Source organism: Vidua chalybeata, chromosome 14 (genome assembly GCF_026979565.1).
Source record: "Vidua chalybeata isolate OUT-0048 chromosome 14, bVidCha1 merged haplotype, whole genome shotgun sequence".
Lineage (NCBI taxonomy): Eukaryota > Metazoa > Chordata > Aves > Passeriformes > Viduidae > Vidua > Vidua chalybeata.
In genome coordinates this window covers 1,000,174-1,018,961 of record NC_071543.1, presented here as the reverse complement: position 1 = coordinate 1,018,961, position 18,788 = coordinate 1,000,174, and the positions used below count along the sequence as shown (strand labels likewise).

The following is an 18,788-nucleotide window of genomic DNA, read 5'->3' as shown; positions in this document are numbered from 1 at the left end:
GACAGGGTTCATTACCAGCCTCAGGTGACTCGAGGCTGTAATGTGGGTTTATTGTCTAAAACCAGGTGGGCTCTGCCACTTCTCAGGAAGCAGAGATGGAGACACTCAAGGACTGGCTGTGGCATGGGCAGTGACACGAGGCAGGGTCTCAAGCAGGGCTGCCCACCCACGGCCCTGACAGCAGTGACCAGGGGAGGCAGGAGGAACGCACCGCGTGTGTCTCCTTCTCCTGCTGCACCAGGAGAACATCGCCCCGCAGGGGCAGCTGTGCCGACAGCTCCTCATCCTTCTGCCCCAGCCAGTCAATGATCTCCTGGAGAGGCACCTGCAGCTTCCCACTGTGGTCAGAGAAGGCCTCCAGCCGAGCCCTGGCAGGAGAGCAAGGACAGTGAGATGACAGACAGACAGACAGACAGACAGGAGAGGAGCAGGTTCCCTGAGGAAGCACAGCACTATGGCTGGGTGCTGACCCCCAGGACCTCCTCAGGGACTGGCAGCACAGCTTAGCATGGGCTGTGCATGACCCCCAGCCAGCAGAGAGGCTACACTGCCTGCTGGGGTGACACGTGGGGACACCGGGGACAAGGAACTGAAGCTATTCCTCACCCTGGAGCCCAGACTAGAGGACAGTCACTATGGGTCAGAAATGCTCTGGCTAGCAAGGGGGGCTTGGAATGGCATTTACATGTCTGGGCAGCTTCCAGGAGCCTTGGATTAAGGCAGGAGACAATTAACACGCCCCAGTTAAGCTCTCTGTCGTGCTGGCTGTGGAGTTACAAACTCTGACAGTCCGGAAGGCATGTTCCCCTCACGCAGTGGAGAGGGCTCCCAGCAAAGGGGTGGGCACAGAGGAGGTGCAGGCAAAGCCATGGGGCAAAAAGAGACGGCTGCAGAGGTGGCAGAGGGTAGAGGGAGCAGCAGAAAGCAAGCAGGAGGGAAGGAGGGGAGGGAGGAGAGGATAGGATGGGTAGAAATGGAGGAGATGCTTTCCAGCAAAAGGACATTCAAAAGCCTGTGGACCAGGGGGGGAGCTGAGCCAAGGTCACTGTGAATTCATGTGGTGCATCAAGCAAAAAAGTTCAAAAACCTCCTGACAATCACAAGCAGCAGGCAAGGCTGGAAGGCCAGGCTCCAGGCAGGACTCTTACCGAAGGCTGTGGGATTTTTTTTTAATCTCGTTCCAGCAAAGATTCATCTCCAGAGGGGCCTGGGGCCCGGCAGCACTGCTTGGAGCCCGGGGCGTTACACACGAAGGTCCTGCACCATCCTGTGAGGCTTCAACCTGGGCAGAAACAGAACCATGCTACATCCAGAGATTGCTGCCTGGTGCTTTGGGAACTTGCTTGGGGACACCCACCCCACTGTGCCCTACCCCTGACTGGTTTTTCAGCTCTCAAGGGGGCTGCCCTGTTCCTTAAGTGGTCTCTTAGCAGCTCCCAGGAAACTCCTGGCTGTCTCTGCAAGAAGGATGCAGTGCCAGCTCCAGCAGCACTCAGAGCAAAGGTTGAAGGGAGGGTTTGCTGCACATCTCCCGTTCTCCTCAGTTATCCAGCAAGGAGCTTATCTTGCTGAGAGCTGTAAAGCCAGAGCTGGTCCTTATGTGTCACCGTGCCTACAGGGCTAATGATGATTTTTCCCATGTTACACAGAGCTGCTGTGCTTCGAGAGGAGGCTGATCCTGCTGTTCCTAGGGACCAAGGGGATCTGCCAACATCCTTTTTGCCATCCCCACTACTGGGACTTGCCACCTGCTCCTCGACAGAGGCTCCAGGATATTCCCTGCCTGCATGGCAAATCTGAGAAGCCACTTCTCCTCCACAGATGCTGCTTCTCCTCCGCAGCTCTCCAGAATGAGCAGCCGTGGGAAGGGTGCTGCAAAAGGCCATGGAGAGAAGACAGCAAATCCCAACCCAGCCACACAAGGGAAGCACATCCAGCTGGAAAAACTGGGTTCTGATCCCTGCTCAACAAATCCTTGTTGGAATCTTCTCCTGAGTCTTTAGCACTGTATCATGCCCCTGATCACAATGTACTCTGCTGCACATGCTGCTGACAGCAACACACAGGATCAGAAACCCCTCACACAAGACTCGGTGAGTGAGAGGGAATTTTCTCTCCAAAAAACACAGTTTGTTGAGCAAAACACATGGACACTTTCCCACAAGTGAGACATCAATGAGCTGTGTTGGAGAAATGGCAGCATTTCGATCGAATGCTGCTTTGATATTAGAGCTCGCTTGAGATAATTATCCCCAGGTGCTTAATCAACCATAATTAAATGTGTTAGTACTTTCTAAACAGCATACAACAGGCCAGATAAGGGCAGCTGCCTTGGGGGAAGAGCAGCAGCTCTTGCAAGGGGAATGTGTACATACTTGTCACTTGTGCTGTCCAAGGGCTCGTGGAGGTGTCTGGAGAAGCGATGCAGCCAAGCCAAGGGAAACAACAGGCAGGAGAAAACAACCAGACAAGGAATTTGGCTGCACAGCTAAAAATACCCCCTCCACACCAGTTCTCAGAGAAAAATCAAACGATCGCCAAGACTGGTGCTAAGTTTGATTCATCTAAAAACATCCAACAGGCTGTGCTCTGCCTCCCCATCCTGCCACTCCAGAAACACCAAGAAAACAGAGAAAACCATCACCCACAGAGTTCACAGGATTCTTGGAGCTGCAGATAATGATCCACTCAAGCTAAGACTGCTGCTTGCACATAGAAAAACCAACACTCTGCATGTGCAGGTCTTCGTGGCACTGGAGTTAGTCAGGGCACTGCCAGCAACGCTCCAGCCCTCGCCTCTATCCCAGGGGATACCAAAGGAAGGGATCAGCTCTACCTGGGTGCACCTGCAGCACAGCTCTGCAGACAACCCACTCCTCCCAGCCTTATTTCAGAAGTTAAAAGCCCACCACGCCTGCAGCTCCCAAGCCTTGTAGATAATTACGTAGCAGTGACCAAGCAGAGAGCAGGTGCTGATCTCCTGCTTCCCTAGGACAAAACCCCTGCAAGCAAGCACAGGGAGAAATAAGTGCTTTCGCTCTGAGCACCCCCTCAGCATCCCTTCCCCAGAGCCCCAGCAGCGGCAGCCCGGACCCTCGCCCCCTCTCCACCCTGGAGCAGGTTGATTTTCGGCCGCAGAACACTCACGCGGGCCGTGGCAAGTGCATCTCGCTGCGCTCAGCCCCAGATCCGCGCCGAGCTCCGCCGGAGGAGCAGCATCGCTGCCGCCGCCAGCGGCGGCGCCCGGCCGGGAGCGGGCAGGCACCGGCAGCGCCGGGCACTGACCCCCCAGGAATGCGAGGGGGGCGGCAGCGCCTCACGGCCAGCCTCAATCCCAGCTTTGTCCAGCGGCATTCCAGCAGCCTCCAACCTGCCTTAACCCCGCGGCTGCCCTGGAGCACGAGGCGGGCAGAGATGTGCCCGCTGCAGGGCAGCAGGTGCGTGCAGGGTCATTGCTCTGGGAACTGCAAGAGCCAGCCCTGCCAGGGCAGGGCAGAGGGGCTGCGCTGGGATGAGCAGCACACACCTCGGCTCTGGTGCTGGAGCACGTACAGAGCAGACAGGGGTGTGTGCCAGGGAAGGGATTTATCCGGGAAATCATCCCGCCAAGCCTCAGTGACCCAGAAGGTAAATAGGTTCCTGAGATCTAATCCCAAAAAAAGTCAAAGATGCCCTTGGTGTCCCCCCGTGCCCCAGCGTGGTGTTGGGTACCAGCAGATGTTCATGCCAGCCTGGACCAAGTGCAAATAGTTTCTTTTTGCCAAAAAGCTCTGGGCTGGCTTCTTGTGTCCCCCACAGTCCTGACGCCCAGAATTTTTATCATGCTCTCTTCCACCTACAGGGAGGGAAAGAAAAGCTCCCAGTATCTCTCCCTCTCTTCCCCTCCTTCCCTGCTTGCACATCTGATGGGTGCAGACCCTCCCTCTGGGACCAGCACAGCCAGCTCCTCTCCTCAGCTCCTCTCGGGTCCAACAGATGGAAGGGCAGCTCCCAGAGTGGAGGAGGGGGCTTCAGTGAGGCCAGGCCACAGCTAAGGATGGGTTGTCTGCAGCCTGCCAAGAGCTTCCAGGAGCAGCAAGGACAGAGAGAGAGGCTGTTTCCGAGGCAGGAACAGCAGCCCCTTCAGACGGAGGGCTGTCATTAACACTGCTCCTGCTCCCACTCCCCTCCTCTCTCCCGGCAAATCCCACAGGGCTCTGATCCCCTCACAGAGGCTTGGACTGCTCAGGCACGTCAGGAAGGCTTTTCCCTGCTCATCTCGTTCTATCCCTCCCTCCTCACTTCATTTGCCGGGCTGTTTATGAACCACCTGTGCACTGTCCCACAGCAGCATCACAACAGTCCCGCTGCGGCCAAGAAACGCTGACTCAGCCACCAGGAGCCTGCCCCCTGCCTCATTCTTGCACGCTGGAGCCTCTCCAGAGACAGCTCTGCCTTCCCCCTGCAGATCCCAGCTCCCTGAGGCAGACGGGTCCAGGCTGGTGGCCGTCAGCCACAGAAGGGAGAAACCTCAGGCTCAGCCCTTGCTTCTCGTGCTTGAAACACGACAAAAAAGGAAAAGGCAGAGCTGGGACCTCGTTTGTCCTGGGAAGAACACTGCCAGTGCCCAAGGGAAGCCTTGGCACTGTCCATCAGCGTCCAGACAGATGAGAGGTACCCTGGGACCAACAGCTACAGGCAAAGAGGGCTCCACAGCCCAGCAGAGCCCAGGCAGCATTTCCCCACACCAGAGGTGCTAAACCACCTCACGACAGCTCATGCAGAGTGCAGGCAGCTTTGCAGACAGCTGCCAGCACACCTTTCTGTTCTTCAACCTGCTCTGCCATTTACCCAGGGGACCCTAGAGACCGACCTTCCCCTCCAGTGAGGAGCCTGGCCTGGGGCTCAGAGGAAGGAGGGGGGAAGGAGGAGGGAGGCCAAGATCTATCCCTCAAGATAATTAGATTAGTAAGAGGTCAGATTCCTCCTCTGCCTCACAGCATCCACCAGGGGCTTATTTCCAAGCTCTTCTCTGCAACCAGGAAGAGCAGAAAACCTACATTTTCACCAAAGGCTGACATTCTTCCAAGTTTCTAGGAAAAATAAGCCAAAGCAAATACAGAAGAGCTGTTAACAGTAGCCTCTCGTTCTTTATTGTGAAAGAGGTTCAAAGTCCAGCTCTGCAGGTTGTCTCTCTTCTCCTACTTTGGGGAACTCTGCAGCAGGAGTGCTAGAGGAGAGCACGCGCTCTCCTTAAGCGCAGCCGATGGGGGGCTGGAGCTGACAGCCTTCCCTTCCACCAGGAGCAGAGGGCCTGGTTTGCCCCACAGAAACCTCTGCACAAAGCTGCCACGAGAAAGGCTCCCAGAGGCAGCTCTTACCTGAGACAGCGGGCGGGCAGGGCTGCCGGGCTGCGCCTGGTCCGGGATGTGCCACTCAGGGCACGGCGGGAGGACGTGGAGCCATTCCTGCATCACCAGGGGCTGCATCAGAGCTGATGGTCATGGGGATGGAGCACCTGGAAAGCAGCGTTAGAGTCCCTGGGTCAGCTTGCACCTCCTCACAGGGCTGAGCCCCTTCCCAGCTGCCAGAGCCTCCATGAGAGCTGGAGACTAAAAGGAAGCAGTCTTTAATTTGATGTACTCCTACTAGTGCTTCAATCTTGTTTCATCTAAACACCCAACTCTTTTTTTCCACCTCATTATGCGATTTGCTGTATTGATACGCTGTTGGTAAGTCCCACAGACTATACTGCACTTTCAGAAAGGGTTGGGTTTCTTGAACTGCACAAGATGCCCATGGTTTAAGGAAAGGGAGAGGATCTCACTAGCATGGCCATTGTTCTAGTTTTGGTTGAGATAACATTCACTTTCTTCCTAGCAGGTGGTACACTAATATGGTTTTCAATCGAGAACAACTTATGTTTAGACAGAACAGACATATCTCCATAACAGACAACATTTTCAAGCATATTTTTCCTTTTATATTCAGAAGGCAAATTGCCTAGAGCCCCAGCTTCATGTATCTCATACTGTGAGCTAGCTTTTTATGAGTTTTTGCTCATTATGAGCTATAAAATTCCATTCATTACCCCCATTTTTGATCTGCATGACCTGCAAAGCCAGTTAGCAGTGGCCCCTTGACTATTGTGTAGATCAGAAATGTGACCTCTGGTCACAATGCCACTGGGTTTTGCTGTTTGGACTCTAAATGAGTTAAAAGAGGGATTCATTTCATTGCCAGCACCATCTCAGCTTTACAGAAAGCCATGAGAAATAAAGCTCAGAGAAAACTTGGTGACTGCTTCCCTACTCTTAGAAGGTAAAAATCACCTGCTCCAGCAGACAGAGCTCACGCCTGCGTGGACATGAGGCTGCTTTCAGGGGAATGAGCGATGCTGAAGGAAGAAGGTTGCTGGCTCCTTCACAGCCAGCTCAGCTGGGCAGCTTGGCCCTGGCAGGGCAGGAGCAGGCAGCACATCCTGCACTGACAGCAGCCACACTGCACGGACAGGGGAGGAGAAATCCCCCCGGCCCTGTGCTCACCGCCCATCCCTGACACTCTCACAGCCCTCACTCCCCTGCCCGAGCCTGCACTGCCTCTCTCCCCTCAATTACACACATTAAAAGATTATCCCATGATTTTTTTTTTAATCTCTTAGTGGTTTTTACAGCCATAATTCCCTCCCTTTCCAGCAGAACAGCCTGTGCTGAGCTCTCCAGCAGGCTGACAAGCCAAGGTCTCGTCCTCTCCCTCTCCTGCCCATTAGCACCAATGAGCACTGCAGGCTGTGTATCCCTGCTCCTTTCCCCGTGCAGGCAGGGGATTATGAGACCCACATTAATAATTGTAAATTCCAGGGTCTTCAAAGCCCTCCAGCTTCTTGGTGCAATTCCACCACACCCAACCCCAAGGGTACAGGAGATTTCTGACAGAAGGTAACACCACCTCCTTTTCCTCCCGTGCTTGTGCCCTTTGGGCTCTGTTCCTCTGAATTGCACTCAGTGTAGCCGAGATACAATTCCCAGCGTGTGGAAAGCTGTATTTCCTCAAAGCCTCTAACAGAGGAATGCCACTGAGCTCTTCCCCAGCACTGGGAAATCCATGGCTTTTGCCAGTGAGGTTCTGAGACGCCTCACTGTGGTTGCCATCCTGAGGCCTGGGTTTTTCTGTGGCACAGTGCAGTGAAGCTGCAGTGGTGTGTGCTGGCCGGAGGAGTTCAGCCAGCCCTCCAACAGCACACACACAGGGGCTCTCTGCTCTTAGTCCTCCCAGCACAGCCTGGCCCCTGAGCGTTCCTGCCACCGGCACGGAGAACAGGAGCAGTCCTGGGAGGGTCACGAGCTCTGCTCTGACTGCATTTTGCCGAGTGACAGACGTGCGTGCACGGGGCAGGTGCAGTCCTCAGACAGGGGTGGGAAACCCTTGTCCTGCAGGTATCCATGTGTAGGACCTGCAGGGTGTCCACGCTCCCTGCCAGCAGCACGGAAATAAGGACAGCCATTGCTGCACCTCCTGAGTGCTGGGCTCCTTGACCTCCTCCGGGGATGGCAAAGCCCATCAGGACACAGATGGCACAGGGAGCTAAAGCCTGTCCAAGGCAGCAGCCACAGAACAAGCCGAGTGCCAAGCAAAGGGCCCTACCCAGTCGTGTCCTGTGCAGCACCTTGCTGCCACGAACACTAGAGCAGGTTGGAGGGCAGTGGCTCAGCTGCCCTTTGCCACTCTGCAACAGCAAAGACAAAGCCCAGAGGTAGAGAACTCAGATCATGTGGAAGTGACTGAGCTGCACAGCAGCCAGCACAAAGGAGCACATTCAGGGGGAGAGAGAGAGACAACCAGACGGAGAGGCACGTCTGCAGGCAAGGCAACAGCTCCATATGACCCCTTGCCAAATTCCCTGCTATTACTGGAACCAAGCAAGGAGAAATGCTCTTGGATCTGCTCTGCCTCTCTGCTGAGGCACACAAAACAGCTCCAGTTCTGGCACTCTTACTTCAGTGCTTCCAGACAGCTCTGGGGCTGGGCACTGCAGCATGTGGAGCAGTGATTTTGTGGATGCTTCCTGGCTAAATTCCTATTGCCTGATGCCTGTGCCTGTCAAGAGCCAAACCTGTGATCCACTCTGCCTCTCCCACACCACCATTCATCTTCTGCACTCTGCTTTAGGTTGGTACTGAAAACCCAGCATATTATAGCCAAGGTTCAACATCATACAAACCAGATTTAAGTGCAGACAACAAAAAGTATCATCCCCACAGCCTAGTCCAAACCTCAAACTGAAAAGGAGTTGTGAGATTCTCCTTTGGAGGACTCAGGGAACAACGTGGTCAGGCTGTTCAAACAGATATACAGTGAGCTTGGTCCCCTGGGCACATTTCTGTGCAAGCAGAACAAACATTAAGGCTCAGGTGAGCAGAAGCAGGTGAGAATTTCCACAGGCGGGCACTGCAAGAAGCAGTTGTAGAGTCACCATGCAGCAGGGACTGAGGCACTGCACTCACACAGTGGAGGCAGCAAGGAGGGAAACCTCTTCCACTGGTGTCTCTCACCTGTGGTGAGAGACTGGAGGTCCCACTCCAGGCACAAAGGTGGTCAGATCAGTCCTCAGAAGCATCAGGTAGAACCTCATTACCTGGTGCTGTTTTGCATCCTCCCCCATGGAACGCACACAACGCTTGCCTCTGCTCTCAGTACACCCTAAGAAATGAAGCAGTGCATGTTCCACAGTGCTGTGCTAGAGCTTCCAAACTCTTTAGTACCCAAGCAACCACCACAGTTGAGACCTTGATGATCCCCTAGTTGAAAAATGAGAAAGCCAAAAATCTGTATGTTACTTTTCAACAGTTGAATGCTTGAGCATTGAAGTGTATTAAAACCAAAGTATTTGCCTTTTTTCTCCTCCTACATGAGCTGTACCTGTTACAAATTCAGCATCAGAGAGCCTGTCCTACTCCCTTCTTTCCAGGCAGTCTGACAAAGGCAGCTGGAATAGCCTTTGCTCAACCACTTCTGCTTCAGCTCTGTCACCCAACTCACTGCACCACTCAGGGATCTCTGTGCTCTCTCTGCTTTCCAGACCTGCTGCAGCAGCATCACTGGCTGGCTGGAGAGGCTGTCCCAGCTCCTGCAGCACCTCTTCTCCAGCCCAGCCAGAAGGAAGGTGACAGCTTACCACCAGTGCACATGGTGCACAATATTCTCCAATGTTGCTGCATTTGCTTAAAATCCTCCTGATAGAAACCCATACACAAACTCTCCCAAACATAATGGAATTTCCACTGCAGCTGACCTTCTGTGGCTAAAGGCACCCCCCAAGATTAGAAACCTGTCACAGGCAGTAGAGTGTAATGTCAGATGTTGAATTTCCAGCTCTCTACCACATATAACAGCAGCAAACACAGCATATAGTTCAAGAGGTCTCCCAATCACATAGTTTATGCTTTGAATTCCTAATTTCCTCCGAAACATTCTTCCCTGAAACTTTCCACTTCGGATCTTGGCCTATAAGGAAAAAAATATGGGAACATCTTGAGGCAAGGCAGCTCAGCTCAGCCTTTATCCTACGAGGAGGGTGGAAATACAAACATGTTCCCTGCTGCTGGAAATGTTAATGACTTTGTTGTTGTTTGACTTACAGTACAGAGAAGTAATAACATTTTAGCTCAGCATGTTCAGTGTCCTTTAAGGGGAAAGGTGGGAGGCTTGTGGATATTTCAGAGTTCAGCTCCCATGTAGATGCTAACAAAGGCAGCATTCCCAGGCTGGCAGACAGCAGGACTCCCTCGACAGTGTAACAACACATCCTCTTTCACCAAAAAATTATTTTCTGCGCTTGTAAGTAAATAATTTAAGCCTGAGATCGCAGGCCAGATGACCTACTTCCCAAGACCCCACTGGTCAAGGTTTGGTGAGAGAGAAGCAACCTTTCTCCCAGTGGGATCAACATAAAAACAACACAATTCCCTCTCAGAGCGCAGGCCTTTCATCTCCCTCTCTTTCCAAACCCAGAATAGATACCCAAACACACTCCCACAAAAAATCATCCCAATGTTCTCCTGGTTGTTATGTGCTCCTGTGTACCCTGAAGGGGGACTATCAGCAATCTTCCACATGTGGGAGCATTTCCAACCCCATCATCTGAGGGCTAAAAGTCCCAGAGGCCAAAGCTGCCACTGGGCTTCACACTGCACTTCCACCAAACAACCAGGTCCCCTTTATTAATTAAAAATGAAGGGTGCTTCAATTAAGCACCTGTCCATGAGAAGTAACATAAAACCTTGGCTGTATCTGGTAGTGAGCAAGCAGCTCAGAAGATGTGTTATTCACTGAGGGGGAGTGAAGTGGGGACTCTCACACCTAATGAGCTCCTTTCTCAAATGGCCACTTGGACTTTGAGCTCATAACCAAAATGTTATTTTAATTCAGCGGATAATCAGGTGCCACACATCTTAATAAGGAAGCAGCATCCTTTCCCCTGGCTCACTCACTCTCCATTTTCCTCAGCAACAGAACATACACACTCACACCATCTCAAACTGACACATTTCACCAGTTGGCTTTATACTAGGAAACTGTGGTGATGATGATGTCCCCACCTCACCAGGTGAGTGTGGGTGTTTGCCCACAGCACGGTCATGTAGAACTGACTACCCCCCTCTCTCTGCTCAAAAATAACTTCGGGGATTTTTTTTAAGGAAGATTGAAAAACCTACATTTCTTTTGCATGTCGTTTCAGACTCCCAGCTGGGTTTTAAGTTGCTCCCTCTAAAGCTGACTTTTCCTAGGAACTCGTCCCATCTCTTAGCAGCTTAAAGTACTGAAATAATGACTCAAGCAGGCAGAGGACCCAGCTGTGAGCCCACAGCCCTGCTGTGCTGCACACAGAGAAGCTGCTGCCTGCTATACCTGAGAGACAGAAGGAGCAGGGGAAGAGCAAGCAGCAACCTCCCAAAAGGGACAGCAGAATAGGGGGGAAATCACTTAATGACTGAAAGAAGGTTGCACCGAGCATAAAAATTGAAGACATTCCTTCAGAAACGTGGCTCCTGTAGCCCTGAAACCTGCCAACTTAAGCCAGCAAAAACCTCAAGCCTTGCATTTGCCTTTCTCCTCTAAACACCTGAAACTTCCCTTCCCTGCTGCTGGAAGCAGCAAACAAGTTTTGCTGCATTGTGAAAAGCACATCACCCATTTGCCACGCTGTGTAACTGATCAACAACAGTGGGAAGAGCACACCCACCCTCAGCTCTGATGGCCAAGGTAACGCTGCAGACTCCTGGCTGCCTTGGCACTTTGCTTCTCATTCTCACTGTAAAGCTGGCACCTGCTTCTCTAAACTGAATACTCTGCCTTGCCCCCAAGGGAGTCTTTATTATAAACTCCCTGCCAAAGCACAAGGTTCTCTGGCCTTCTGAGGCCACGAAGTTTATGACCAGACTGTGTGCCCCATGGAGTCACATTTCCTATCCCTACTTGAGATGTATCAGAGTGACCTTATTCTTATGCGAAGGGAAACAGCAAAGGAAAATGGGATGGTGCTATTTGGGCTCAATTCTGAAAAGACTGGTTTCATCTTCATACACCTATGAAAGTGACAGTTTTTTGAAGACTGAATTCTTTCTGGTCAGTATGCCTTATTTCACAAGACTCATAACTCCTTTGCTATGTTTTTATCATAGACATCCAGGCTGAAGTGAAAGCCTTGAACGTATTTCTCAAAACATGATTATATTCAGAAATTTACCACATGTCTCCAGAACTCAGGACTTTTGTTTGAACCCATTCATTTAATCCCTTCCCACTCTCACTTTGTTTAGTTTTGCAAAGAGCCACTCCAACCTGAGCAGCCCCATTTACAGTTACAGTCCTGGCCAGTTTTAGAGAGCAGCACTGATCTGACTCAGGTATTAATCCAGAGACATGATCCTCATCTCAGCTCAGCTCCTTCTGCTGACAGAGAGGACCTGAGCACAGCACCACTCCAACACTTCCCCTCCCAGCACTCCAGGCACTCACATTCCTGGGCACTGCTGCAAAAAGAGACCGTGGTCCAGTTCCTTTCCAGAGTGCCACCACGTCCTTGCTGTCTCCAGAAGCCTGCCTGGACAGCTCCCACAGCAGCAGAGAAAGAGCTTTCAGCACAGGGAGCTGGCAGGGGAGGGTGTGAGATGGCACCAGAGCCACACATGAGTGCCAGGGGAATGGAAACCCTCCCAGCACAGCTGAACCTTGTGGCTGGGACCTCACACAGCTTCCTCAACAAGGGCACTGTGGTCAGGCAGGAAAGGCCATTAATGAGAATAACCAAACAAGAACTCTCACAGGTCCAAGATAGAGAGGTGTGAGAGGCCTTGGATTAGTGCACAAGGAAAGCAAACGGACTAGACTTTTTTTTTTTTCATCACTAAAACTCAAAATACAAACAAACATTGGTTTCTTCCAGAGAAAGCATGGCATTTAAGGGCATGGGAGTAATTGCTCCACACCCCTGTCACTGCACATGAGTGATTTCAGCATTGAAACCCCACAAATACAATGCTGGCACTTCCACCAGTGGACCTCCACAGCTGTGACGCCGTGCTGGAGGTAAGGCTGAAGGAAACAAGCTGGCACCTGTAATCATCTGTGGCACTAAATCTTGAGAATCCACAGGCCAGGCTGTCCTGTCTGGCAGGGAGAGGGAGGCAGAGTGCTGAGCCCTAGGGAGCAGGAAAGGTCCTGTGCTTCCTGCAGGCAATCCTGCAGTCGGTCAGGGCTGCCTGCATCCAGGGGAAGGTCAGTGGTGGCAATACAAGCCCTCGAGAGGGGAGGAGGAACGATGAGTGAAAGGAGCTGGGGAGAAGCTGGGGGAGGGGAGGGCGGACACAAAAAGGAGCAAGGCTGGACCGTGTAAGGTAGTGAATGGAAAGGGCACACCTGGGACTGTGGGCTGATCCTTGCTCACTACGTGAGGAATATTTGGGTGCCTGCCTTGCCCTGCTGCTCGATCCTGTCAGGAAGATGCTAGAAGGGCACCACGCTCCCTGCCCGGAGCAGCCCTTCAGCCCGGGCGGAAACACTGCCAGGGTAAATAAGCCTTCAATGTGCAAAGCATCACAGCCGCTGAAACCGGCATGCTGGAGCCTGTTGTTTGCCTCGGGAATCCGCATCCTAACTGGTCCCGAGCCTCTCCCTTGTGGAAATGGTCTTGGCCACGTCTCTTGCTCTCCCCCTGACACCCTTCTTTTCTTCTCCGCAAGTTTCCTCACCCGCACATGCATGGGCAGCGCTGCTGCCAAGGGACACACACCCCCAAAGAGCGCATTTCCCAGCTTAAACCATCAGTCCAAATTCTCCCCTTTCCCAACCCAGGCAGGACCTGAGCGGGAAACAAATTTTGTCATGGCCTACCTTCGGAGTCCGCCAGGTGTGAGCCGCGGGAGCAGCGGGCAGCGGGGCTGCGTGTGAATCAGCAGAGGAGTCCCTGTGGCAGGGATGCATGCTGAGGCTCAGCACCGCTGCCTCTCCTCCTCCACCGCCCCGGCTGCTGTGTTGCTATGCGATCACATCGCCGCCAACAGCATCTCGCCGAGCTCCAAAGAGATACCCTTGACTCTGCAAAACACAGCGGGGAGCAAGGACGAGCCCACCGAGTGCCCGGCCCTTCGGAGAGCTCGGCCGGCGATCGATCCGGAGGAGGGGAGGGAGAAGAGTGGGGATGCAAAGACAGGCACGCACGGGAGGAGGAGACAAAACACACATGGAAAGGGGGAAAGAAAGAAAAGGGAGGAGGGGAGATGTACAAACACACAGCAAGCGCCGTGGTCTGACCTCTGGAGACCCGACACGAGCTGCTGGGCTCAGACACGCTGCCCGCTGCTCGCCGACATCTCCCACCGCCTCTCGGGGCTCGCGTCTCTCATTTTAGGTTAGATATGGCCACGCGTGTGCTGGAAAACGCCAGACACATTCGCCTCCTCCCTTAACCACAATTTGGGTATCTGACACAAGATTTTATAATTTAAGAATAGCCTGTTTTAAAATGAAAGGAGCAAAAATAGGTTTATTACTCAATTTCAGATGTGCTTCCTAGTCTTCTTAAAAATAAAAATAAGTAAAGAAAGGAGGCGATTCTCCAGGCTGGGGAGATCTTTTAAATGTCAGGGTATCTTGTCTCAGCTGACAAGAAACAGAAGGATTTGAGCTGCTAGCTTGGATGAGGACACAAGCAGATAGAGTTGGGATTTTGGTCCATAGATAACAAGTTTACAGTTCTTCAGATAATTCCACACAAGGATTTCAAACTGCTCAAGCCACCAAGTGATGTTATTTTCATACAACACAAAAAGAAACAGAATTAAATTACTTGGTGAGAAAGAGGATTCAAATGTAATCCCAGCTCTGTTAAACACTAGACTGTCTCAGCCTCTCCATGGGAAAATTAAAAGTCAGAAAATACAATCTTCCCAGTCCTTGTCAGAACAGTCTTTAATGAGTCTTAACCCTTTTTACCCCAGAGTTGACAGACTAAGGATGATATTTTTCTGCTCACACGGTTATGTTACCCAGAAATATCAGTGCTGTTTGTAAACATTTTCCATTTCTATACATATATTCCCCATCTCAGGTGTATTCCAAAATGCAGGTTCACTCAGACCCAGCAATGTAACAGCTTCACAACTCCACTATATTCCCGAAAAAGTCACTCCTGGTCAAGCCAGCAATGGAAATAACTGGCAAACTCTCTGCAGCATCACGGGGCTTCCTGTGGGTCAGGAGATGGTGCTGCACAGAGGGACAGCGCCCAGCCCAGCCCAGGGCTGTGCCCAGCAGGGTGGGGAGCCCACGACCCCCTTTCAACCAGTTTGGGCACCTTACAGAGCAAAACTTTAATGCCACGCCACAGGGATGCAAATGGATCAAAAGCTTTTCTAGGTCACCAATTTAAACATGGAGAAGGTTTAAAACTCAAAATATAGTAGATCGTGTGCGAAATACGTTTGAGAGAGCCCTCAAGAAACCAGTGAGCTCCCTGTGATGGTACCAGCTAGAACCTGGTGGGTGCACCAGGAGTCAGGAGCAGAGCACAGTGAGGCACAGAAAACTCCTGTAACTACACTGAAAGGAGATTTTTAAATAGCAGCCTCCTTATCATTGGTTCCAAAAGGAGCAACACTGAATACTTGGAGTACCAACCCAAGAATACTTATTCACTCCACACCTTCTGCTCTTAAAAGCTTCAATAGCTTCTGCTTCCACAACAGCTGTACTGATGTAATAAAATCCCTCCTGGAAAGCTGTATTTAGACCAAAAAAACCAGATATGGATCAGAAGACAAAAATGAGCAGAGACTCTGCTGGGCTATTTTTGTGCACACACACAAATAAGAAATCTTGGGTTAAATAAGGAGAGTGAGGGGGGAAATAACAGCAGAGTCTGGAAGGGCTGTCCAGGCCAAAGACACCATTCTCCAGAGAGACACGACCAAATCCGATGGCAGCGTGTGTCTGTCACCAGCAGCAGCTGTAAGGGACACGACAACATGGATAAACATATCAAGCCAATTTATACATGCACACAAGACAGACATGAGCACAGAGATATGAACAGACAGCATGAGCCACAAAAACAAGGTGCTTTCCTGTACAGGCATCCTCAATTATTGATTGCTTAACTGCAGTAGAGAAAAAAAAAATCTCTTGTGGCAGTTTAGTTTAAATTATGAGGCAAACTAGAATCTCTGCTGGGAGAGATGCTTCCAGGGCTGGGAACATCTTCCCAAGTCCTCCAATACTTTCTGTTTTAAGGATATAATTAGGGCAGGGAGAGGAGGAATTCAGAACTCAAGGGGAACGAGGGAGACCAACTCAGATGTGTCATAATCGCAGTTTTCACATAAGCACTACAACTTTTTTAAGTGTATGGGAAGGTTTCTGAGATGAGAGGCTAAATTTGGTGTACTTTGAGTTCTGAAGAGAACTTAAGCCAAAAAAATCTCCCAAGGAGCTCCAAGAGCTGAGCTTCCAGAAGATACACTGGTACTTAGTTTATGTATTCCCCTAACGAAACATTTCAGACATTTTCTGTTTTATGAAACAGCACATATGTACCTTGTTAGGAAAACAAGCAATGTCCACCTCCCAACAGGGACATCTCAATATGCACAGTGGTAAATACAGTGAACAATCATACAATAGGTAAAAACCGGGACAGGTTTTATAAGGCTTGAACATGAAATTGACATAGAGAGAGAGACACGCTCACAGAGACAGTATTTTTCGTTTGCAAGTTTTAACAGCTAGAAATAAGGGCTGTGTTTGCTTTCAGCCTAAATTCTCTATTACATTCTCCATATACAAATCCATTATTATTAATCACTATTAAACTGGAATATCCATAACACTAATTATTCTCGCATTACCAACCAAATAAAAACATTACCTAAAATTCTGGCATTCACATTTTCAACATAAAACTTCAGGGTTCAATATAATTAAAGGCTATTACTTCTACGTTTTTCTTCCCATAAGTTCCCCCAATTAACTTTATCTTCTAAAGTAGTCCTTGTCACAGGGAATTGGTTCCCAAAATGTGCTCCTTTGAAACAACACATCTCCTGAAAAAGAAAGTTCTTCTCTCTAGAACAGAAGAGAAATTATTGTTACCATCCTTTGGAAACTTTGGTACATTCTTTCCCTTTCAGAGTAAAGCTCAAATTTATCCATTTATCCCAATTAAAGTGGTTTGGAGAAAGACACTTCAGCCAGGAACAGAATGCAGACTTATCCTTGTTAAAAGGAGAATACAGGCAGAGACCAAGAAGAGCACTTTCCCTAGAGCCGTACACCCACAGTCCTTGTGGAGCCATCTGCTGAAGAAGAGTTTAGTGAGAGGCTTGTGAGCCAGGACGAGGTCCCTTATGGCTTGAAGAAATCCAATTTCTCCCCAAGAGCCTACAAATGCCTGTTTTCCTGAGACACAGGGCTCCCTCACCTGAGTCTCCTCCTAACTGAAGCATCAGACAGCACTGTGTTCTCTCACAGCTGCTCACAACCAAAGAGCTGCAGCTCTGTTTTGATTCAGGAACATGGATCTCAGTGGTTGTGCTGTTCCTACCTGGGAAGGGGAAGCCAGAGGAACAGGTCTTGCACAAAGAGACAGACCTGCCCATCAATTCCAGTACATTAGACAGGCCAGCAGGCTGGGAGCAGAGCACAAAGAGCCTCCCTTTAACAAGGGAGAACAAAACTAGAATTAGGGCCCTAAGAAAATAATTTCGTTAACTGGATATTGTAACATCCTGGGGGGGCATTTTTCCTTGTTTTGTTTAAATAACTGATATAAAATAAATAACTGTACCTCTTTTGCCGGCATCAATAAGCACAAAAACCTTCTCAGAGCAGATTCTACCCTGCTGAAAGCATTTAGAAAAAACAGCAGGGTACTTTCTAAATACGTGGTACCTGGGGTGAGAGAGAAGAATGGGCAGAGAACTGATGCAAGCCATGCACTCAGAATTAATCCCCCTTTTAATTTGTTCCCACACGGGCCCTGAAACAATCCCCCCAAATGAGAAATAGAGACTATAAGGGAGGAAGGAAATCTTTTCAGAGCAGTAAGTGCCAAAAGAAAGAGGAGTGGGTATCAAAAGAATGTAAAAGAATTTGGGGGAGGAGAGGGAGAAAGAAAAGAGAAAGGAGAAAATAGTAGAAAAGAAAGCAAAAGCATGCAGGAGAGGAGGGTAAGGCAGACAAGGCAGATTTGAGGGGCTGTTTTGTTCTTCAAAAGCTGTCAGCATGTTTACAATGTGCTTTCCATCCCCCTCCTTATTTACTGGGCCCTCAAAGGAGCAGGAAAGCAATCACACAGGAGCTGCTGAAGATTCACTTGGACGCAGAACAGAGGTGCCCTAAGAGAAAGGAAACTGCTTAGTGATCCGTGCACAACAAGCCATGATGGGGGATGTTACAGGCCCAGAGACTCGAGAGAGAGGGCTGGGAGGAAACCTGCAGAGAGCAGCCTCTTCCTGCAGAGATCACACTGGCAGCACCGACACTGGAGCAGAGCAAGTCAGGCTGCACAGCAATACAGCTGCACATAAAAATATATGTTCACAGCAGAAGCTTATCCCTGAATTCTTGAAAGGAAGAGCCCAAAGGATTTGGGCAGAGAGTAAAATGTTTCAAGGTATCTGTTGCAATTTGCAGCCTAAACCCCGTGCCTGAAGCTCAGGAGCTCAGCCACATTACAGTGACTGAAATATCCCATGAGTGAGGCTGTGCTGGAACAGCCCATCCTGTCACGTTTCTGGCAGGTACCACAGCTTGCCTGATGCATGTTCACTCATTAAAAACTGCAGAATGGGATCACGCCTCAGCCTACAGATTCCTAAGCACTGTCAAGGTTAAAATGGTATTTAGAGCCTGTGTAGGTACCTGCAGCTTTTTTTTGGTTTTATTTTTTAAGAGCAACTGTTTTGGTTTCTACATTTGTGCAAGAGTGAGCCTGGAGATTAAAGCCTTTATTAAAAAAAAAAATCTTACCCTCTGTTATGCAGACTTTTTACTCCTACGAGACAGGAAGCAGAGAGGCAGAGAGGCATCCTCACAAGGTACACACACACCTTGCAGGATGTTATTTATGTACTTCAACACCTCCCTTGCCAACTATAATTACTTGGACAGGTCTAACAGCTACATACAGTTCTCTCAGGAATTCTGTGCCTAAAACCACATCACCAAATGCTAAGGACATAAAAGGCACTCTTGGTCAAAAAGCAAGGTTTGGTGGCATCCAACCTTCATAAGAACATAATTGTTGCTTCCAT

General features: G+C 50.3%; 1 protein-coding gene across 1 annotated transcript in view; it reads right to left on the bottom strand.

The window, feature by feature from the left end:
• Nucleotides 1–18,788, bottom strand: part of DRP2 (dystrophin related protein 2) — a 38,863-nt gene that overhangs the window by 16,537 nt on the left and 3,538 nt on the right. The window contains exons 3-6 of the mRNA XM_053955962.1: nucleotides 13,372–17,424; nucleotides 5,361–5,497; nucleotides 1,149–1,282; nucleotides 212–368 (exon numbers count right to left, since the gene is read on the bottom strand). Of these exons, the coding sequence (XP_053811937.1) occupies nucleotides 212–368; nucleotides 1,149–1,282; nucleotides 5,361–5,468 (399 nt within the window). The 5' untranslated portion in view covers nucleotides 5,469–5,497; nucleotides 13,372–17,424. The remainder of the gene's footprint in view (nucleotides 1–211; nucleotides 369–1,148; nucleotides 1,283–5,360; nucleotides 5,498–13,371; nucleotides 17,425–18,788) is intronic.